This window comes from Rhincodon typus, chromosome 7 (genome assembly GCF_021869965.1).
Source record: "Rhincodon typus isolate 14 chromosome 7, sRhiTyp1.1, whole genome shotgun sequence".
NCBI lineage: Eukaryota > Metazoa > Chordata > Chondrichthyes > Orectolobiformes > Rhincodontidae > Rhincodon > Rhincodon typus.
Genome location: NC_063338.1, coordinates 58822004 through 58847003, shown reverse-complemented (window position 1 = coordinate 58847003; position 25000 = coordinate 58822004). Strand labels below are relative to the sequence as shown.

General features: G+C 38.2%; 1 protein-coding gene across 4 annotated transcripts in view; it reads right to left on the bottom strand.

The window, feature by feature from the left end:
• Positions 1 to 25000, bottom strand: part of galnt3 (UDP-N-acetyl-alpha-D-galactosamine:polypeptide N-acetylgalactosaminyltransferase 3 (GalNAc-T3)) — a 59385-nt gene that overhangs the window by 6592 nt on the left and 27793 nt on the right. For all 4 annotated transcript variants that reach the window (XM_048598918.1, XM_048598917.1, XM_048598919.1 and 1 more), the window contains 3 exons: positions 18994 to 19111; positions 11651 to 11851; positions 4504 to 4639 (listed from right to left, as the gene is read on the bottom strand). In XM_048598918.1, the coding sequence (XP_048454875.1) occupies positions 4504 to 4639; positions 11651 to 11851; positions 18994 to 19111 (455 nt within the window). The remainder of the gene's footprint in view (positions 1 to 4503; positions 4640 to 11650; positions 11852 to 18993; positions 19112 to 25000) is intronic.

Genomic DNA, 25000 nt, shown 5'->3' with positions numbered 1-25000 from the left:
TAATCTGAAATTGAAAGGTAAAACAGACATTACAAATAAAGCAGCTTTTGGTTTGCAAAAAAAACTTTTAATTTTTGAGAAGATCTTTTGCTTGGTATTGGCCTTTCTAAACTCTATTTTCTTGTTAAACACAATTAGTTGAAAATTATACTACAAAATAATCAAAGTAATAAAATCGGATCATATGTACAGATCTGAAATGCAAACTAATAATTTAACCATAACATTAGAAAAATAAATCATAAAAAAGGAACAGAATTAGACCATTCATTTAGATAATGCTGATCTATTTGTTTTGAATATCACATTTCCATCTGCTGTAATTTCAGTCCCTTCTTGAACCATAAGTCATCTAGCTCCTGCTTAGAAATATTTAATGACCTCAGCTCCACTACATTAAGGCAGAGCGTTTCAATGTCTCACAAAGGTCAGAAGAAAGTAAATCTTCTCATCTGTGTCCTAAATATTGAACTGAATCAGAGCAAACCTTCTCTCCATTTGTAACTTGTCAAGACCATTCAGGATCTTATACGCTTCAATTAAGTCACCCTGGATCTCCTAAACTCCACTCGAAGAAATCCCTACCGTCTTCAACATATCCTCAAAAGAAAACCCACTTATTCCAGGTATCAACCCAGTACACCCTCTTTGAGCCACCTCCAAAGCATTTGTATGCTTCCTCGAATAAGTAGCTATAATTGTATTTGAAATGTGATCTCACCAATACACCATATAATTGAAGCTCAACATCCTTGCACTTTATTCAGTTTCTCTTGTAATAAATTATATCATCCTATTAGCTTTCTTGATTATGTGCTGTACCTGTATTCTTATCTTCTGTAGCTCATACATTAAAACATTAGATCCCAGTGAACTTCAGATTTCCAGTCACCATCTGTTTTTTTTTGTTTTCCTTGCCAAAGTGAAGAATTCCACATTTTCCAACATTATACTCCATTTCAGATTTTCTCAACATATAGATATCTGTCTACAACATCCTTGCATCTTCTCTGCAATATACTTTCCTATATATATTTTGCTATAGTCTGTGAATTTAGTTAACATACTTTCACTCCCCTCATCTAATTCATTGCTAAAAATTATAAGAAGCTGATATAATTCTGTCAGCTCTTAGAATTCTAAGAAGCCCATGCACAGACCTCTGCAGGATTCCACTTATCACGTACTGCCAATGAGACAAAGACCCAATGATACATACCATTTTTTGCCAACCAAACTTCTATACAACCTAATATGTTACACCCTATACCATAGGCTCCTATTTTGTGCAATAAGCTTTGATGTGGTACATTATCAAAAGCCTCCTGCAAATCCAAGTATTACAAAATGCTTACAGGCTTATCTTTAGCCACAGTGAATGTTTCTGCCTTCAAAGTACTCCAATAAATTGGTTAAACATGATTTCCCTTTAAAAGAAACTCAAGGTAATTAGGAAGGTCAGCATGGTTTTGTCAAAGGATTCAACTATAATCTCTGTAACAATTGATCAGACAAGCTAAGTGACCAAACGTTTCCTGTGTTCTGCCTCCTTCCTTTCTTGAATGGAGGAGTTATATCCGCTATTTTCCAACCTGATGGAACCTTTGCTGATTCAAACAAATTTTGGCCAATTAACACCAAAACATAAATAGCATCAACTTTTAAGACCCTAACATGAAATCCATCTGGATCCCAAGACCTGTTAATCTGGAGGTCCATCAGTTTGTTTTGTGTCTTCCCTTGTTATTGTACTTTCACTAACTTCCGATCTCCCTTCTACATCCTGATTTAGTTATTACTGGGATGTTTTTTGTATCATCTGTATTGAAGACAAAAGCAATATTTGTTCAATTCATCTGCCATTTTCTTGTCATCTACTACTAGCTCTACATTCTGGATCTAGTTCACTTTAATTATCATTTTCCTTTTTAAACACCTGTAGAAACTCTTGCCATCCATTTTTTTTTACATCCTAGCTAGCTTCCTCTTATACTCTAATATTTTTCTGCTGATAAATGTTTTAATCATTTTCTGCTGTTCTTTCTATTTTGATCAATGATCTGACCTGCCACTCATCTTTACATATTTATATGCTTTATCTTTAGGTTTGAAAGTTTCCTTAACTTCATTAGCATTTTCCTTACAGAAGGAATATAATCATTCTGAGTAATCTGCAATACTCCCTAAAAGGTCTGCCACTGTCTCTCTATTGGTCTACGATGCCATTTGCTTTCAGCTAGTTCAGCTTTCATACCTACTCAGCTACCCTGATTTAGGCTTAAAATAGTCTTAGATGCAAATTTTTCCCTCGTAAAGTGAATGCAAAATTGAAACATATTGTGGTCATGGATACTTGGAAGTGTGTTGAGCTCATAAGTCACTAACTAATCCTGTCACATTATACACGGTAAACTCTTGTATAACCTTCTGTCTGATCAATGCCAGAATGTGCTGCTCTATGAAACTACCGATCTCAAAAGCACTCTATGAAGTCACCATCCAGGCTAATAATTTTTCATGTTTTTATTGAAAAAGTCATCCATAATTATTGTCATCCTCTTTTTAGTCTCAGCACTCAATATTTCTTCTTTCATACTTTGTCCCACATCATGGTTGCTGTTGTCTTTTATTTGAGGGTTGAGGGGGGAAGCTGTAGACTGCTTCCAATTGTGACTTTTTTCCCTGTTGTTCCTCATTACGACCCAAGTCTATCTCTTGAACCAAGGTAATGTCTAACGATTGTAAAAATGCCACTGTCTTTTTAGTGTTACGCCTCCATCTTAACATCCTATTTTTCTTGGGTGTCATATTTATCAGCATCCTGCAGCCACATTTTCAAATGGCTATTAGGTCATATTTATTTAATGCACGCCACAAATTTGTTTACTTTGTTATGAATACTACATTCCTTTAGTTTATCTTTTTTAAAAGTCTTTGTAACATCTAACCTTGATTGTTGATGTAGTCTTAGCTTTTATTTCCCCTTTCTACCCCTCCCGGACCCTCATTTATGACATTACTATTTCCATCACTCACCTTGACTCAAATGATATACGACATCTTTCCACATTTGATTCCCTGCTCCGCTATCTCATTCAAAACACACTCTACTTCACAAGTTATCCAGTTATAAAGGAAACTGGCCCCAGCACCATTCAGGTGTAGATCACCCCAACTGTACAGTCGCCATTCTCCCCAGTACTGATGCCAGTAACCTATGAACTGGAGTCCACTTCTCCAACATTAGTCTCAACCACGCATCTCTCTAATTTTATGTACTGTCAATTTACACACAGCTCACACAATTGAAAGACTATAACTCCTAAAGTTCTGCTTTGTAATTTAGTGTCCCGCTCTCATAATTGCCACGCATAACCTCCTACCAACTTCTACCAATATTATTGGTACTCACATGGACCATGACCACTGGATCCACCCTGCCCACTCAAAATTTCTCTCCAACACTGAGCAGATATCCCTAACTCTGGCACTACACAGACATCACAGAAATCTGAAATTGTGCTCTTTGCTGTAGAGAACGGTGTCAATCACTTCCACTACTATTACTACAACTATATTCCTTATTGTTCTCGTGCTTGAACATCTTCTTCTAAAATGGTGAGATGGTCAGTTCACTCATCCATCATCCAGCCCCCGCTCACATCAAGGAAGCTTGGAGAGCCACAACCTTACCGGACAATTGCAGAGGTTGCTCTCTGGGTGCCCTTACCTGCTTAACACATGCTGACCACTGACCAAATCAGAAGACCATCTCCAAAATGGTGTATCTGTCTCTTGCCAGAAAAAAAATCGAGATAAGTTACTCCCTTCTTGATGTGTGTTTTGTCTGCACATCATCGAGTTCATTAAATTCTGGATAGAAGCTGATCAAACTTCACTTACTGCAGTTTTGTCCTGGATCGTTATGGTATTCAAGGAGCTTCCACATGCCGCAGCCTTGATATATCTTTGTCTTGCTATCATTAAATAATGAAGTGCATTTGTGCATTATATCAATTTTATCACCAAGTTGTATACTATGCTAAAACTTAAGAACAGAAAAGACCTCAAGCTTTTACCAGAAACTCAAAATAGGAAGTTCCTTTCTCTGTGTTGGAGAAAGAACCAATTCCAAACAAATTCCATGAAGCTAACTCTGCCCGACTGCCCACCTTGGAATGCTTCGCTTGCCTCTAGATGATGCTGCCTGCCTGTGGGTCCTGACCTTACCAGCTGCTCTAGATTACGCTGACTGCGAATGGGTGAGGGGCAACTAGTCAAGGCTACAAATCACGACAAATTCTGAAATTTAAAACTACAACAAAACTCCTTCATTAATAAAACAGCACAATATGAATTAAAAACCAAAGAACTGTGGAAGCTGTAAATCAGAAACAAAAGCAGAAATTACAGAAAAGCTCAGCGGGTCTAGCAGGATCTGTGGGGAGAAATCTAAAGTTAACGTTTAATTCATGACAAATAATGCAACTTAAAATAAAACACTCACCGACCCATAACGTATAGGAGACATATCTGGCATGAACACTTCAGGATAAACATTCTTCAAGTACCAAGTGAAATTATGACAACGTAGACGCTCTTTCAACTCTAGTCTTTCAGTAATATCTCCATATGTTTTCTGTAAAAAAGCACTAAAATATTAATGAAATTCTGACTAACCAAATCTAGGACTTACTAACAAGTAGTTATAGGTCAAAAGTCTAATCAAAACATATACTTAGTATTAAAAATCTTTTCTTTGGATAATTAGGACATTGTTGTAACACATCTAATTCCTGTTTTACTCAAACCACAGTACAGATCATACTATTTAACAATGTCCCTCACATTAGACCAGATCTTGCAGTCTCTGAATAGCAAACACACAATGGAATGCCCCTGAAGGCCCAAGACATTGACTGTACAGGAATTGCCTGTGAAGATGAAACTCGCTCAGCAGCTCAGGGTCCAGTATGAATATCTCCAACTTTGATTAACAGCCAGGAGATCAAAGTCAAAGTTATGGAAGAGATCCAATTTACCAATCCAGCAAAAGCTACACAGGCTATAACAATATCTAATGCCTGACTATCTACACAGTATGATATAAATTCTTCATTGAAATGGAAAATAGTTCAATCCAAAACTACTGTCCCAAATCAAAACAAACAAAACTATGAAGGTCTGAAGGGTGATTTGGTTGCAATAGACTGAATAGTTTCATTCAGAGGCAATGACAGTGGATGGGCAATTATTAATACCCAAAGAAATAATTTAAAATGGTTACAGAGATAAACAAATAGAGAAATGCTGGTTTCAGAAGTTCAACATTGTCTTTTTTGAGTTGATCTGAATGTTAAAAATTGATCTGATTGCAGCCATTCTTACTGAGAACATTTTGAAAGTTGCCAGTTCTCATTGTCAATGTCCAATGGTATAACTTTTGTTTCGAAAACAGTAACTTTCCAGCTTCAAAATCAGAATGAGAATTTTAATACAGATGAGTGCAGAGGTTTGTAGGTGGGTGAGGAGAGAAATCCCAGCAAAATACAAGCTTGTCAGGAAGCCACTTCAGAACCATATTTCTATATTAAACAGCACACCTTAAGTTACTTGAAAGCAGCCCCTAATTCTACCAAAAACAGCAATGCACGCAGCACATTGGAAGCCAAACAATTTCCAGACATGCACACTAGCACATCAACCTAAGTTTTCGTCAGCAGATTTATGTTACCCCCAAAGCCTCTCAACTTCAGTGACGAGCAGACTTAAAAGGCATTGTATAGTCAAGTGCAAATGGGTCACCAAAATTACCCAACCCACTGTGGACAGTTCATGGAGTCACAGTAAGAGTCACAAAATTGTTACTGCGCAGGAGGGGGCAAGTTGAGTTGAGTTATAATATCTGCACTGGATGGGTCAACAAGTATTTCACTTCATGGAATTCTCCTGCCTTGTCCCTGTAACCCTGTGTTGTAGCTGCCTATGCTGAATGTGACAAAATTGCTATTAGAGGTTTTCTTTTTAGCTGACAAACAATCAAAGGAAATTTTAGCCAAAATAGCATTTCATATAGCTCAAATCATGGCCTTCACGGACAACAAAATGGACTAGATTGCAAACAGCGAGACTCTGATAAGGCAGCACAGATGAAAACGATCTGATTTGAGATTTCCAATTTTTATATGAAATGGAAAGGTCAAGCTTGACCTGAGATGAGGCATTTTAAATAATTATAACTGTATTTAAGATTAGACACATTTCATGAACATAGAGTATGAGAATAGAAGTTTAAATATATTAGATAGTGGGAAATTAAATTTCTGAAGTTAGCAGTTAGCCTTGAATGTAGAGACTTATTTTGATAAACACCCTTGAAGAAACCTTGTTTTTCCGTCAGCAAGATTAGAACAACAAAAAGGTATAAACAATTTGACCTCATAAGAGTACCAAGAGACAAATGACGTGGCAAGGGGAGCAGAAACAATGTTGAAACACAGTCACTATGACCTAGAGAATAAACAACTGCCACTTCACAAGTCTGATAAGAGGCAAGCTGTTCCCAAAATTGTTAGTTTTGTCACAGAATCATAGTATTAGGTTTAACTATGTATAACTTTATATTAGAGTTGATATAACAAATATTATAACCATTGTTAGAAATTAATGTTCTTTTTAATCTTATGTACTAAGATCAGTAAGGGATATGAATTGCGTGCCTGAATTTGAAAAGTCATAAGTAATAAACAAGTACACGATGTGGCTGGCAAATGTCTAGGAAGGGGTATAACAATCGGTGGTCAATAATCATAACAGCCCAAGAGCAGGTGAAAGCGGGTCTGGTAAACATCACAACATGATGGGAAGACACAAGGTGGACCATGAAGTTGTCCATCATTGATCATGTATTCACAATTCGATATGCAGATCAGAGGGAATGTGGCAAGCACTGATGGCAATGGTACATGCGACCATTGTAACACAGTTATGTGTAAACAACATGTACTTTTATGGGAAAGGTGGAGTGTCACTGACCTCCGATCTGAGCTTTAATTAAGACAACAACTGGGCTCCACGTGAAAGCCAGATTCAGAGCAGTCTCTGGCCTCTCCCACACATAGTAAAGAAGCTTTGAATAAAGATCGATCGATTTGTGCTACTGAACATGGGACTCAGATTCCTCTTTAAAATGATACTAATTTCCTTCTGAATACCTCATTGAACCTGATTCAGGCAGCACATTCCAGAATCTAGCCAGTGACTCTGTACCCTCTCATTCTCAATCCTTTCACCAATAGCTCCATTAGATCTCCTATGAGCCTACTCTTCACATAGAAAAAGGTTAGGGCTGGTACTTCTGGGCATTGAGGTGGCTTGTCTCATTTTGCAAATGCTTAAATGAGGATGTTGGCACCAGAAGGAACCTTTCAAATGTTAATTGGACTCATACAAATGATTCAAGAACATTAATTGGACTTTAAATGTTTTAGCCAGATTTATCAACAGTTTCATCGATTTCTGAATTCTGTGATTTGGACTTGAATATATGCAAGTTTGGATTTTTGGTTTTTTGAGCCAGTAAAATGTGGATTTTCTGTATGTGGAGTTTGAAATTAATTTCAAATTATTTCCATAGCCATGGTGATTTCTTTTAACAAGAAGTTTCTGAAGTCCCATCAGTGCAATGCAAATTCATTTCCTTTCCTCCAGAAGTATTATGCTGATCAATTAATCCAAAGTTTTAATGTTTGCCCTGGGAAAGGTGGTGGTGAGCTGTATTCTTGAATCACAGTAGTCCTTGGATTGTAAGGATTGCGCTGTTAGGAGGGAGCGCCTGGATTTTGATCCGGCAATAATGAAGGAATGGTGCCATGGTTCAGCCAGGATCACAAGTGGCTCAAAAGGATATCTTGCAAATGGTCATGTTCCTGTGCACCTGCTCACCTTGTCATTCAAGATGTAGGATCCATGGGTTCAGAAGGTGCTTTTGAAGGAGGCCTTGTGAATTACTATAGTGCATCTTATAGATACCCACACACTACAGCCAGCAAATGTCAGTGGTACAGGGAGGGAATAGTGAAGATTGTGAATGGGGCTGCTTTGTGCTGAGTGATGCCAAGCTTATTAAGTATTGTTGGAACTGCACCCATCCAGGCAAGTGAAATATAATTCATCACACTCCTGACTCATACTTTGCAGATGATGTTTGATAGGTATTTGGAGAAATCAGGTAAATTATTCACTGCAGAATTCTTAGCCTCTGACACTCTTACAGTCACAATATTTATATGGCAATTCAATTCAGTTTCTGATCAATGGTAGTCCAAAAGGATGTTGATACTGGGAGAATCAATGATAGTGCTGCCATTGACTGTCAAGGGGTGATGGTTAAAATCTCTCTTGTTGGAGATGGCCATTGCCTGGCACTTGTGTGGTGTGAACCATCCCAAGTCTGGATATTATCCTAGTCTTGTTGTGTACGAATGCACACTGCTTCAGTATTGGCATCTCAATAATGCTGTACATTGGAGCATCATCTGACCTTATGATAGAAGAAAGATCATTGATGGAGCATTTGAAGGTGATTGGACCTCTCTCTCTACCCAAGTTACTTAGGGTCTTTTATGGTGCAGTGAATGTCCCGACCTCTGAGCCAGAACGCTTAGGTTTTAAGTCCCATCTGCTCCAGAGTGGTGTAATAACGTCTCCAAACAGGTTGATTAGAAAATATTGGACCTGAGAAGTTCCTGCAGTAATGTCTTGGGGCTGAGAAGACTGACATCGAACAAGCTTCCTTTATGCTAAGTATGACTAACTAGCAGGGAGTTTTACCTTGATTCCCATTAACTCAAATTTTGATGGGACTCCTGGATGCCATGCTTGGGCAAATGTTATTTTGATGTCAAGGACAGTAACTCTCACCTCACCTCTAAATTTCAGCCCTTTTGTCCAGGCTGTAATGAGGTCATGAGCCAAGTGGCTATGACAAAATTAGCAGGTCATTACTGTGCAAGTGTTGCTTTATAGCACCATCAATGATCTCTTCCACCACTTTGCTGATGATGCAGAGCAGTTTGATAGGGCAGTAATTGGCCAGATTGGGTTTCTCCTGCTTTTTATGCAGGACAGAGACCTGGCAAAATTTCAACACTACTGAAGATTCCAGTTCTAGCTCTACTAGCCAGGGCATGGCAAGTTTTGGAGCACATCTTCACTACTATTAGCAGAATTATATTCGGCTTATAGCCTTTGCAATGTCTCCAACTGTTTCCCAATATCAGATGAAGCAATTCAAATCAATCAAATATTGGCATCTGGAATGCTGGGACTTCAAGAGGAGGCAAGAATCATATATTCGGCACCTCTGGCTGAATACGCTTCAGTTACGTCTTTTGCACTGATATACCAGGCTCACCCATTGTTGAAAATGGGGTATTGTGGAGACACCTCCTCCTCCAGAGAGTTGTTTAATTGACTACCGCCATCAACAACTGCATATGGCAGGACAGCAGAGCACAGACCTGATCTGTTGGTTGTGGATTGTTTAGCCTTGACCATCATTTACTGCTTCCACCATTTGATATGCAAGTAGTCTTTTGTTCACCAGATTTATGCCTCATCTTAAGGTAACTGTAGTGCTGCTCCTGACATTCCCTCCTTTTTATTGAACCATGGTTGATTTCCAAACTTCCCTGTGTTGAAGAAGAGGGGTCTATGCCAAGGGAATACAGACTGTGTTTGAATACAATTCAGTTGCTGATGGTCCTGGGTGCCCAGATTTTTGTTACTAGATCTGTTTGAAGTCAGTCCCATTTTGTATAGCAGTAGTGCAATGCAACTGATGTGGATATCCTCAATGTGAAGATGGGACTTAATCTCCATAAAGGTGTGTGTAGTGGTCACTTCTAATAATAATTTCACAGATGGATGTATTGGTGACAGGTAGATTGATGAGAACAAGGTCAGGTTAATTTTTTTCCCCTCTTGGTTGATTCCCTTTCCACTTGCTGTCCCAATCTTCAGGCTTACCATTTCTTTCTCATATCAGTAAAAGCCACTTCCTTTGATCTAACACAGTCTTCAATTTCTTTAAGGCACTGAGTTGAGGAGTTATTCCTTTAAGGGACTGAGATGAAGGATTTTTTTTCCCCCACTCAAGAGAATTGTTAGTGAAACATTAGAATTCTCTCTCTCAGGGCTGTGGACTGTCAATTGAGGAGTTTATTCAAATGTAGGATATCAATAGACTTTTGGGCAATAAAGGAAATTAAAGGAATAGGGCAGGGAGGTGGAGTTGATTTAGATTTTCTGTTATGATTTTATTTATTGCTAAGCTAATTTGACATGTGGGATAGTGCATGTCTGTCTTGCTCCTATTTCTAATTATTCTTTTGCTTCTGTGACTGTTCCTTTAACATGATCATGGCCGATCTTATCCCAGCGAAGCGGAGACCAGGATAAGATCAGCCATGATTATGTTAAATGGCAATGCGGGCTGGAAGAGCTGAATTGCCTGTTCCCACTCCTAATTTCTATGTTCTGTTTCAGAACTTCTTTTCTGGTCCAATAAAGTTAAAGGAAATAATGTTGGAAAGGGGAACTGCAATTTGAAGGGAACAAGGAAGCATTTGTACATAGGCAATGTCACTTCAATGCAGAATATGTAATTCCTGTATACCTTGCAGTTCTTCACGGAAAATTTCTACTTCTGAATAATAGAATCACACAGCACAGAATAAGCCACTAAGCCCATTATTTTTCTGCTGGCACTTTTTATAGTACTTCAATAGCTTTCTGGTAATATGCACTGTGCAGTGTCTGCTGATCACTATGAATCTTTTGTGCTTTTTTTTATTTTATGTCTTCTGCAGACTCTACAGTTTGATTTAAGTACATATGCTATAAAACACATTTTGATGGAAAGAAATGATTTGGGAGTGAGTGTCCTGTCTAGAATCATAATAAATTGAGGACCCTTGTCTGGGCATCAATCATAACACCATTATTGTTATGTTACCCTCCAAGCCACGTAACATTCTGACTTAGAGAAATATCACAAGTCCTTCAATATCGAATGCTGCAGCATTTTGAGCCATCAATCTAGCACTTAGGGAGTACCATTATTATAACCGTAATAGTTCAAGAACAAATGGGGACAGCCAATACGATGGTGGCCTTAAACAATTATATATCATAATGAATAAATGAAAAGAGAAAAAGCTTTATTGTTGTCAAAAATGGATTGAGATTGAAACATCATTTAATTATGAAGCAACTTTGTGATGCTACAGAATTAAAGTATTCTGTGAAAATTCAGTTAACTGTGAATATGTATTTGAACCTTCAAAGAAAAGTTAAACAAAAACATTCACAATCACAACACAAACCAAACTATAACCTTATTTTTGCCACAAAATGTTATTGTTCTTTGGTGCTTGTTTTGAATTTCATTTCTCAAGCAAAACAGGTCTAATAAGTACAAGAATTATACATTTCTTGATGTATTTATGTTACCCATCCTATTTGAAAAGCTTCAAAACAATTCAAAACCCAAAAATAAAAAATAAAGCTTTACACTTGATAGGCAATCTTTATAAACTGCTTTCAACCAAAATAATTCCAAAGTACTTCTTTTAACAATGCCACCTACCTCTTTAGACATGTGCATTGCCTGTTGATTCCGTCTGTAAAATATCTGTTTATAGTCATCCATCCAGACTTCTGCCAGACGGACCAAGTTGCGAGCTATCACTTGAGTACCTTTGGGAAATGTATGTGGACTTTTGGTGCGAAATACATGGCCCACTACAGAACATGGCAGAATTTCCAATTGTCCTCCACATAACCAAACCTACCAATAAAAAGAAAAAACACTGGTATTAATAAACTTGAAGCAGATTATACCTAGAACATTATAGAAAATAGAAAGATCAACTAGTAAGGAAAAAACTGTTAACTCATTGCTAAAGTCAGAATAAATTTAATAGAAAAACAAGATTGTACAAGAAGCCTTTAAAAAGAAAGGAAACATGAAAATCTCTGCAAGAAACTGAAGTAACAATCACAAAAATGTTCCAGAAACGTGTTTGTAGTAAGCAGTAACATTTCAATCTAAATTGATAGCTATAAATCACATTGTTCTATTCCACAACTGAAAATGAACTTCGGTAAATCATGAACTTGACTCCCTTTAAAACAGGAAGATATTGAGGCCAATTTAAAATTCTCCGACCATATTCCATAAAGACCAAGGAACTGCAGGACAATGAACGGAAAAATAATGTTAATCCTGACAACACTAGACCGGTCAAGTCACCTTTGTCCAGGGTTTTAGTTACCTCTGCTAATAATCTTTCTCAAGATTCATTGTCAACTGTTATCTGATTTTGGTTCTGTGATGACCCTTGGGACGTGTTCTATTATTAATGGGTCCAATTAGATTAAGTTGTAATTGTAACGTTGAATGTTAAAGGCCAAATCAAGAACTAACATTACTATCCTGACGTAAACAGATCAATTTTAGCATTCCACAAAACAGAAGAAATGACTAGTTCTTTCACTCAAGTTTGATTTGAACACTTCATTATGGTAGCTGTACTTCTGTAACTTCGTTTATTTAAGCAAACATGAATTGGAAAATATTTAACACATGGAAATTATTAACTGAGGATAAATTACACAACTTCAGCTTATGTTGGTTCAATTTAGAGAACTAAGTAGTTCCATTTACAAATGGAATCCATTCAGCACTGTAAGCATGGCATATATAAATGGACAATACCAAACAAAGTTAATATTTTTATCCATGATTCAACATAAGCAAGTACAAAACTTTCTATCCAAGTCATAAATAAAATTCTTACTTCACGACTACATAGATTTTTTTCTGCTATCAGGCATCCCATACATATCAATGCTTAATCATTAATTAGATATTACATACCATGTGCAATGCTAGACAATTGGAGAATGGACAGTCGAGTAACAATTTGATGCGGGTCACTACCCACTCCATAAACATACCTCGAAACAGTTCACTAGTATGCGGTGATCTGTTGTGAGAAACTCTCTGATCCAGGGCACTGGATAAATGAAAATAATGCTCACTGTGTCCACAAGTCATATTTATGGTATTATTAAATCAAACAATGGAAAATTTTAAGTAGCAATCCATTTTATATAAACAAAAAAGCACTGGGATTAGATCTGTTGCTGCTTTTGTCCGTTGAATGGATGGAGCATCGTTTCAACGTAGAAGCTTCCTCCACTGCTTGTGTTGATATGTACGGGATGTCTCATGCATTCATAAGCTGTTGAATTTCCAGATTCACGCCTGGCCAGTACACAGATTTGTGTGCTAACTATCGTGTATATTCAATATCCAAGCATCATTGATGTAACTAGTTTTACGTATAATGCTTTTGATGTTAGAACTTGTTTACTCTTGAAATGACTTGCAATATACATTATTTTTCGGTACAGCCAAAATGAATGAATTTTCTCAGACACTTCTTTGATACTCTCAAGCTATCCCTGGATAATCTTTCACACTTCTGGCAGCTATTTATCTTTAGTAGTTGCTGATTTTAAATGTTTATACTGGATGTGGCTAAAGAATATTTTCATAGTCAAGCATAGTCAATAGGAATAAATTAGCTTTGTATGGGTTGAATAATCTGCACGGTATCTTAGACATAATCATTCTACTAACAAAGTAAAACGTTTGCATTGATTGGCAGCATTTCTGTGCAACACTAACAGAGAACTACCAAAACTGAACTGGGCAGAGAATGCCAGTTAGAAATTCAAATACTTGGATACCAGCAAAGGATTCTAAGATATACAACCAGTTCAGGTCATGCAAAGTCATTATTCATTGTGGTAGAATAATGTATGGGACCTCTGTTATTTCTTATTTACATAAATGATCTGGATGTGAATGCACAAGGCATGACTAGTAAGTTTGCAGAGGATACAAAATTAGGAAATATCATTGATAGCAAGGAAGGTTATGGAAAATTAGAGGGTCTTGATCAGATGGGGAAGTGGGCCGAGGATTGGAAAATGCAATTCAATACATCTAAGTGTGAGGTGTTGCACTTTGGAAAGTCAAACCGAGGTAGGAGTTATACAGTAAATGGGCAGGTCCTGAGGAGTGTTGTGGAACAGAGGGACGTAGGAGTACAAGTACGTAGTTCGTTCAAAGTGGTATCACAGTTGTTTAAGTCAGTGAGGCTGCACTTGTAGTATTGTGTACAGTTTTGGTCACACTGTTATAGGAAAGACATAGTTAAACTGGAAAGTGTGCAACAGAGATGTCAGCAGTAATAGCTAATGCACTCATGGTAATTTTCCAAAATTCGCTGGATTCTGGGGCAGTTCCAGCAGACTGGAAAACAGCCAATGTGACGCCACTGTTCAAAAAAGGAGGTAGAAAAAATGATGGGGAATTATTGCTCAGCTGGCTTAACTTTTGTAGTAGGGAAAATGCTTAAATCTATCATCAAGGAAGAAATAGCAAGACATCTAGATAGAAATTGTCCCATTGGGCGGACACAGTAAGATTCATGAAAGGCAGGTCATGGTGGACTAATTTACTGGAATTCTATGGAGATGTTACAAGTGCAGTGGACAATGGGGACCAAGTAGATGTGGTGTATCTGGATTTCCAAAAGGCTTCAACAAGGTGACACACAAAAGGCCGCTGCATAAGATAAAGGTGCACGGTGTCACAGGCAATGTAGTAGCATGGATTGAGGATTGGAAGCAAGGAGTGGGGATAAACGAGTGCTTTTCTGGTTGGCGAACAATGACTAGTGGTGTGCCTCAGGGATCAGTGTTGGGACTGCAATAGTTTACAATTTACATAGATGGTTTGGAGTTGGGGACCATGTGTAGTGTGTTGAAGTTTGCGGATGACACTAAGAGGAGTGGAAGAGCAGAGGACTTTGAAACTCTACAGAGGGATATAGATAGTTTAATTGAGTGGGCGAAAGTCTGGCAGATGGAATTCAATGTTGATAAATGTGAGGTCATCAATGTTGGTAGGAATAACAGTAAAAGGGACTATTACTTGAATGGTAAAAAATTGCAGCATACTGCTGTGCAGAGGGACTTGGGTGTCCTTGTGCATGAATCACAAAAGGTTGGTTTGCAGGTACAACAGGTAATTAAGAACACACATAGAATTTTGTCCTTCATTGCTGGAGGGATTGAGTTTAAAAGTAGGGAGGTGATGGTGCAGCTGTATAGGGTGCTGGTGAGGCCACACCTGGAGTACTGCGTGCAGTTTTTGTGACCTTAAGTGAGAAAGGATGTACTGGCACTGAAGGGAGTGCAGAGGAGATTCACTAGGTTGATTCTAGAGATGAGAGGGCTGGCTTATGAGGAGAGGCTGAACAGACTGGGATTACACTGGAATTTAGAAAAATGAGGGGGGAATCTTATAGAACAATATAAAATTATGAAGGAAATAGATGAGATAGAAGCAGGGAGGTTTTTCCACTGGTGTGAAACTAGAACAAGAAGGCATAGCCCTAAAATTAGAGGGACGAGATTTAAGACTGAATTGAAGAGGAACTTCTTCACTCAAAGGGTTGTGAATCAGTGGAATTCCCTGCCCAGTGAACTAGCTGAGGCTTCCTCATTGAATGTTTTTAAAGCTAAGATAGATAATTTTGTTATAGTGAGAGGGTGGGTAAGTGGAGCTTAGTCCATGATATTTCAGCCATTACCTTATTGAATGGCAGAGCAGGCCTAAAAAGGGCCAGATGGCCCACTCCTGCTCCTGGTTCTGATGTTATGTCACAGGTGGACAGGGTGGTGATGGAAGCATTTAGCATGCTGGCCTTCAATCGGTCAAGGCATTGAGTATAGGAGTTGGGATGTTATGTTACAGTTGTATAAGTCATTGGTGAGGTTGCATTTGGAGTATTGTGTACAGTTTTGGTCACCCTGTTATAGGAAAGACATCATTAAACTTGAAAGTGTGCAAAGAAGATTTACGAGGATGCTGCCAGGACTGGTAGTCCCGAGTTACAGGGAGAGCTTGGCCAGGATAGGACTTTATTCCTTGTAAAGTAGAAGAATGAAGGGTGACCTTATTGAGGTGTATAATATCGTGAGGGGCACAGTTAGGATGAATACATATAGTCTTTTTCCCAGGGATGGGGAATTGAAAACTAGAGGGCATAGGTTTAGGTGAGGGGGAAAAGATTTAAGGAGGACTGGAGGGGCAACTTCTTCCAACAGAGTGGTGCATATACGGAATGAGCTGCCAAAGGAAGTGGTTGAGGTAGTTACTATAGCAACATTTAAAAAACATTTGGTAGGTACATTGATGGGAAGAGTTTAGAGTGATATGGACCAAATGCGGGCCATTGGAACTAGCTGGGTGGGCACCACGGACCAGTCTGACAATTCTGAAGAACCTGCTTCCATGCTGTATTACTCTAGGACTCTAATAAAATCATGCGCACACAAAATGAGGAAGAACACTAATGAAGATGCAGTGAAAGCAATCAGCAGTAAAACAACTAAATTATTCAAACAAGTGCAACAAGCAACAATGCACACCTCTCAAACAGGTATACAATCAGCATATCAGCATGAGTTGTCAAAGCTCCAAAGCATTATACTCAAGTTTGAAATTCAAGCCTTGCAAACTCTGTCTTAGCTACGATGTATAATCAAATATGCTTTTGCTTTATGAGTGATAAAAAATTGGGGCATATCTCACTATATGTTAGTATGCCTTTAAGAGACCTGCTTATGTCATCACTATCACTGTATGTGACCTTAGACATAAAGGGCTGATACTCCATGTTAGATCACAAGCAGTATGTTCTTCTGTTGTAAACCAAAATTTTAATTTTAACCCAGACACTGATGTAATACTTGTTCATGATAATTAGTTCTAATTAAGGCTTGGTGCGTTCTTAAAAGTACGATATCCACATGCAATTTATGTTATAGGAGGGAACAAAGCTTTGCCACATCAGTTAAAGCATTATGTTGGAGGCAAACTCAAACTGGATTGCTATTAAAACTAAAAATCAATAGTCACACAAGATTAAAGTTAAAAGGTGCTTGAAATGATAACATAATGCACAAAAAAAAACTTACAAAACTATATTTTCACAAATTGGTATCAACTCCCCTGCACTGCATTTGATATCAAATCCTATAGAAACCAGTACACTAAAACTCATCAGCAATAGAATCAAAAGCTTTCTATTCAATTCTCATCAGAAAATAAGCAATAACCAGGAACCAGTTCTGACTCTGACTGTTCAGTGAGGCAGAATCAGATATTGTGCAACTTTTTCATATCATCTCACTCTGTGGTGCATTTCAGAAGCCACACCTGAACAGAAACTAATCCATCTAAATAAGTTTCTATAACATCTTGGCTCTAACTCTATCCCTGCCCTAACCAGTAATAAAACTCATACCCACACTTTTAGTCCATTCAGCTTCCAAGTTCCCTCATAATCGCCATCTTTTCACAAACATCCGACTTATTCCAAAATCTGTTCACCCACAGATTAGTTTAGCTTGCCTATCTAATTTACTCCATCATGCTGTCCTCTCAATCTGTACTGATTGCCCACCTCTGAAAAAAAAAATCATTTCATAAATCAACTTCTATTTTCAAAAGCCCTCAATACTCTCATACTAACCCACAGGAAAGTTTTTTTTCATTCCAAATTCTGATCTTGTATACTTTACTTTTCCAAGGTTTAGTTTACTGATCATCTTGCCCTCCCTTCACAATATCATTGGCAAAACACTGTAATCTTTGCACTGCAGAATGGTCTTTCAACTATCAACCTTTACTGCCTTCAAAAGCCTCCTTGACAACTGTCTTTTTTCAAATATACCTGCAACCAATTTGTCTGATTGCTTCTCGATGTCTCCCTTCTTAGATATTTTAAAACACTGTCGCAGCTATCTGATCCATCAGGTCATGTCAGCTCCCAAAGAATTGTCAAATTCTAGTTCCTGACACTTTCATAAATATTAGGAAAATAAGTTATATTATGTACTTTCTTTGTGCAACATTATGGGAGTTGCATTAAAGTGCTGTATAAGTACAAGTACATGTTATGAAGATTGTTTTAAGTGACAGAATGTGGCAGTAGAAAACCAATGATACAGCATATAATATTCCCTGTGCAGGTGCCTGACAGTAGTTAACATAGCAAATTATATGTAGCACAATATTCTAGGACAGCTGCTCTTCTTCAGCAGTTATTCTGCTAAACTGAAATTTTAACCTGTAACAACAGATTGCAAATGAAAATTTATTCTATGCCAGTTATATTTAGTTATGCATTCAATGCATCTGACTGAAATCCTCAAAAGCAGTACAGTTAAGCCTTGAAAGTCATTGCGCATTTTTGTTTTTCCATTCATATGTGGGGGAAAAAAAAAGTGCAGACTGTCCAAACTAAAATAAATGAAAAAAAGGTCCATAATGAAAATAAATCTCTGCATTTCCGACATAACATTGGAATACACTGTCAAAAGTAGTTAATTGGCTGTGGAGCATTTTGAGACCTTCTGTGGTCTTGGAAAGCATGACAAAAAAGCCAGGTCATTCAGGTTTTCATTTTTATTTACAAATTAATTGGATAGCCCAGATGGTTGACATTTTTTTGCATATAATCAGGTACCAGTGCAAATCATCCATTTGCTGGTGAGATGCTCAGTGTGGCTATCTCATCTTGCTCAAATTTCACTTATTGCTAATTAAACATAGCACCAGCAATAAATGCTATAGCAAAATCTAGTACAGTCTAAACACACAACTTGGAAAAAAAAAGGCTAACACACAAATGTTAGAAAACTGATTAACGCAATCACTTGTTTTAAGTTACAGTAAGTTGATAGATTAAAATTAGTGAAAAGTTTTTAACTTGGAACAAAAAACTGGAATAAATTAGCATAAATAACACTTGCAACAAAAACAATAAATGCACTAGAACTTACCCTGAATGACATTTCTATGTTTTCACCACCCCAGATTTCCATTTGGTCATCATAACTGCCTATGAATTCAAAATATTGTTTGGAGATAGCAAACAGTCCACCAGCAAATGTTGGCGACCTGCAAAAGTAGATATTAAGTACAGTATGTTACGTTTCTTGTGAAATATGATGCTTATTTTGCTGAAATTCTTATTTTTTATTCCAAAGGAAAAGGTCAATAAAAATGTCTAGTTTGTTTCCTGTGAACTTAGAACAATTATGATTGAGCAGGCTACAAGTAACTAACAAGGTAGAAATTTTGTGCAACATGCAGGCTGCAGATCTCTTTGGACTGCTGTATTCTCTGTCATGATAGTACACCCAAATGATTTAAGAGAAATATTTTGATAAAATATTACACATCATCTGGCATGCAGATAAATCAGTTAGGTGATGACATGAAGGGAACAGAAGCAAAGCAGTAACATTGCAAAACTAGTCATCCAGATGACTGGAGTAATGTTTCAAAGATAGTATAAATTAAATCATAGCATCTGGGGAATTTAAATGTAATAAATAAGAATCTAAAATATAATGCTAGTCTCAATAATAATGTTCATTTAACTGTCCAATTGTCATCAATATTCATCTCATTAAGCAAACTCTCTATAGGAAAGGAAATCTATCATCCATATCTGGTCTGGCCTAAATAAGACTCCAAAATCAACAATAGCATGGTTTGTTCTCAACAGTCTTCTGGAATCATTTTGCAAGCCATTCTATGCAGCTAATCATGACAGAGTTGAACAAGAATGAAGCCAGACATATCACCCAGCATCAGTCACGGTATTGAAAGTGACAAAAGCACACTCTGCCAAGTCCACTTCACCAACAAATGAAGACTTGTATTAAAAGAACTGCCCACAGACTGCTGGCATCAGAAAAGGCTGGACAAGAATATAATTAAGGTTAGCTTAGTGTAAGTTACAGCAGTATAGCAAAATGAGCTTAAGCTTTATTAATGGGCAAGGTGCCAGATTAGGTGCAGTCAGGAAAGTAAAATAAATGATAAATAGGATGAGAGATATCCTTACTTGATGAATATGATTAAACTGGCATTTTACATGATAATGCTAGGAGCTAATGGGTTAATATTTATTTTGCTGATAATGCGGTACAAAATGTTCATACAGTTTGCTGTAACTAAAATAACCTCAGAATTAGTAAGACAAAGGAAAAGAACAAAGAGAGAGAAAAGAAGGGACACGTGAGGGTGTTTAGTCAGTTGATACCAGAGACACAGGAGGGTTTTAAAAGGGTGAGCTCCAAGAGGTAGAAACAGCATGAGAATGTGCAGGACCAATTCTCAGAAGAAAGGAGCCTTCGTTAGGGACCTGGAGATAGCAATCACCTGGGCATCTTCTGTTTTATTTGATATATTGTCACACATACCAAGATACAGTGGAAAAAATATTGTTTTGTGTGCTATCCAGACAGATCATACCTTACACAAGTACATCGAGGTAATAGAACAAAATGCAGAATGCAGAGAAGGATCAACTCTGTCTTGGAACTGGTGACTGCAGATGCCTCCACAGCCAAGATTGATCATCTCTATGAACGGTAATATCTGTGTTTAGTTGTGTATGATTTGAAATATACAGTGTAATAAAACAACTAAAAGAGCATTAGAGTTTGTGGTTTTCTTCAGAGCATGTTGTTGTCTAGCCATTGATTTTCTATCAGCAGAAAAAAAATGCTACTATGCACCTGACAACAAGACTAACTATTCAACAGCCTGACACAGTCATTCTCACTGAATCATATTTTGCAGTTTGTGTTCCAGATTCCGCCATTGCCATTCCTAGTTATGTTCTGTCCTACTGGCAGGACTGACCCACCAGAAATAGTGCAGCAGATGTTAGGAGCAGCCCTGGGAGTCCTGAACATTAACTCCAGACTCCGTGAACAAGTAGATGAGTGGAAAGGTCAACTAAGCTTTTCCATCTCGTGTTCTCAGTACTTTCCACAGACACGAGTACATTTTTAGCTTAACCTTCCAATTAGCCCACCAAAATGGGTCATTAACATTTAAAATGCCTGTCCTTGTCAAGTGACTGAAATCATAGCTTGCTAATTGTTTGAATGTACAATTCTGGGATTTTAAGCCAATTACTGTTTGACCTCCAGAGGGAAAGCAAGACTCCAGGCTGAATTGGCAGCCAGCTCTTCCACCACTGTCACCAGGTTCCTGGCTGAAAAGAAACTTACGCTTTTCCTGCAAAGACGAATACTGCTGGGCTTGGCTCATCAAGGAAACCACTATTGGATGCTAACCTCTAGGGAGTTGAATCCCACTCAAACCAACTTTTTTTTAAATATCTCCACATTTAACGTAACTTGTAATTTATAAAATATCCTTTCCCGTCCTCAAGCGAGCGAGTAGACTAGCAAAGCAATTACTCATGTTTTGATCATTGATTGTCAATGTCATCTTTGATTTTACTTCAAATTTTTTTAACTGTGTTTATATTTTACTAACTGGAATCTGAAAAACAGAACACCTTCCAGCCTACCTTATTGGGAGGACAGGAGTAAAAAAGGGAAAAAAAAGGAGTAAATCAAATAATACCTCTCTGTCTCAGTCTAAGACGGGCAAAGCAATCATAATTTAAGTTCACTCTCATTCTCCTTTGTCGATGAAAATATGTTATTTAGTGTGATGATCAGAAGTGGACGCAATACTCTCATCCTGAACTTTCAACCAAAAAAAGCTCATTACACTAAAGTAACCATTTTTATTCTCTTTTTAAAAAAAAAAACAGGTTCTAACTATCTCACTTCATGAGAAACAGTTTTAGACACCCAGCTTCAACCAGGACTTCTGTCAATACTGAACTGAAACCAAAAACTTACATGTGATGGTGTTTCCTCAAAGCCAAAGGAAAATTCCAGATCTTTCTAACTGAAGCCCAATGCAATATGCTGTTTACTTTGGATGCTCTTAAAAACTGTCCCAATGTAAACTTTGAATTGGAAATGTAAACAAATTCTGTTAGCCTCCTCGAAGTTTCTCTGTCTTTCCCATACTGTCTTGTTTTCTTTAATAAATCATGGCTTCTTCTTTCTGAAGGACACGCACACACACACACTTTTGTCATTTATTCACAGGCCAGCATTTACTGCCCATCCCAAATTGCCCCAGAGGGCAGTTAAGAGGAAACCACATTGCTGTGGGTCTGGAGTCACATGTAGGCCAGGCCAGGTAAGGATGGTAGTTTCCTTCCTTAAAAGAACATTAGTGAAACAAATGGGTTTTTCCTGACAACCAGCAATGGACTCGTGGTCATCATTAGACTCTTAATTCCAGATATCTATTGAATTCAAATTCCACTATCTGCCATGACGGGATCCGAACCCTGGTCCATAGAGCATAATCTGGGTTTTCTGGGTTAACAGTCCAGCAATGATACCAATAGGCCAGCACCCCCGCCTCTGTCCCACTTCACTAGATCAAAATCCAAACTGAAATAAATATTAAGGTATACATTATATCATAGATATTATAGGAAAAAAAATAGATTTAAATTTAAGGCAGGATTATGCAGTTTGTGGATGATATAAAAGTTAGGTTCACTTAGAAATGAAGATTGCTACAGACAGACAAAGAGGGAGACCGAGACGGAGACAGCGAATCGAATCTGCAAAGTGTCCAGTGCAGTGCGGAATGGAGCTGAAGATTGGATATTCTGATGTAGTTGCTTTCAGAGTGGGATGAAAGAGGAGCTCCCAAAGACAGGACAGAGACCACCTCTCTGGGATTTGACATCCAGCTTCCAGACACCCCCACACCGCCCATCGTATTGCTTACAGTCTGTTGGAACCACCCAGCCAGACATGGCTGACCCAGGGCAGGACAATGAGGGATCAGTCCTGCCCAGATTAGCTCCACGAGCTGGTGTCAGCTGCTCTGCCTGGGTCCTAGCCAACCCTTCAGAAAGGGCCCAGAGGCTGCACAAGGCTGAGAGCTCCTGGTGACAGCATCACCAAGTTATATCACACAGGAGAGTGAGTATCACTGGCTAGTCCAGCATTTACTGTCTGTCCTTAGTTGCCCCTTGAGAAGGTGGTGCAATTCCCGTACTGGGGATAGACCCACAATGCCCTAACAGAGGGAATTCCAGGATTTTGACCCAGTGAACCAATCTACTGAACATTTCCTTATAAAGACAGTCCCTCTCGGATTCCTGGGATGAGCAGATTGTGCCTTCTCTGGACTGCCTCCAGTGTCAGTTTTCGAGAAAGGGCTGGAAACTGTTCGCAGGATTCCAGCTGACTGGGTCTGACTCATGGGTTGGGTATTTGAGTGTCCAATGTGATTTGCCATTCAGTGGTTGTAGTTTGGAGATATCTGTTCTCCTTGTGTTGGAACTCTGAGTGAGGGGCTTAATTAAAATAGACAAGGAAGATATATCTCCTTTAGCAAAGAGACTACACTTCAGTTAATACATTCAAGAAATTGGTTAAAGAATTAGAAAGGACATCAGGAAATATTTTTCACTTCCAGCCTGGTGGAATCTGAAACCTGAACCAGATGGTATAAACCGAGACGCATGAATTTCAGCCTGTTGCTCAGCAATCAGATGCACACATAACATTCAGATCTTCCATTTCTCACATGTTTATGGACTGCTATAAGCCCTGCATCTGTTGTGTACTTCTAGCTAGTTCCAGTTTAAACATTGCCAAAATTACTGCACCAATCTCATTTAAACCCTTTCTTTCCTCTTGTAGGACAAGGTTAGTGCATAAACAAGGGAACCCACCAGAGATAGATATAAATCCTACTCAAGAGTTGCTAGAATCATTCAGATGACTTTACAAATTCCACAATCTGGTGTGATAAACTGCAGATATTTTGACCATGGTCCTTCTCCTTTTCACCATCCAAGGTGCTCGCAAAAGATCTAAACAGCAAGAGCAATACCTACATGACTTCCCAGTAATACAGGACACACCAGGTATTTCAAGGCATATCCCAGTTGGAAGATAACTGAAGAATTTTTAAGAACACCAAAGGGGCAAACAACTTAGCAGAACTGTGACCACGTGGCAAAGTGGTGGAGGTGAATCACGAACCGTATATAGGGCAAAATTTTGTGTAGTCTAAAGGGATGTCAACTGTTGGCTGAAGGGCTGTTGATGACCCGACACCAGCTCATTTCAAGATGACCCATTACATGCCGCTCCACTCAGACACTTGACAGGCCAATGGTGTACCTTCCACAGCATCAAGGACCATGGCAGTGGAAGCCCCCTCCTCTGAGAGCTGCCAGCTAGTCAGCAGCTGACAGCTCTATGGAATGGCAGTGCCATTGGAGGTGCAGGAGCTGCTGTCAACAAAGTGCACACCCACGGTCAATATCATTGCTGGATTCTAGGCCAGAGGAGAGTGTGTGGTAATGGCATTAGGAGGAGGACAGTCATCAACAAGAGCACGAGAGTGGCTCTCAGTAGTTGAACCCAATTTCCGTGAAAAAAATGACTTGCATTCTATGCATCTGATAATACAATAAGGTTACATTTTAATTAAACTATTTTTCTACTAGCTGCTGTTCCATTGATCTATTGCATTTTCTTTATCATATTTTGTATACATTCCTATTACTTTTCAAAACACAATTAATCCTTTCAGTGGTTCCTGGCATTAATTTGTTTCTACACTGCTGTGTAAAAAGTCTTGAAAACAGGTTTCAGCCATATGGTTCTACACATTTCCAGTTTCCACAATCCTCAGAATTTTGCACCACTTAACAAAACTAACAATGCACTTTAGTTGTGATTTATGTTTCTAACATTTGTTTTTAATTATACTGTAAATTCATATTATTTACTGTTTAAGTATCTTGTTGTTATTAAGAGAACAAGAACTTCCTCTGCTATGAAAATCTCAACTACCTGTGATGAAGGACTGACTAACATGTATCAGATTATTTGATGTTAATACTTTAATATCATAGATTTGTTA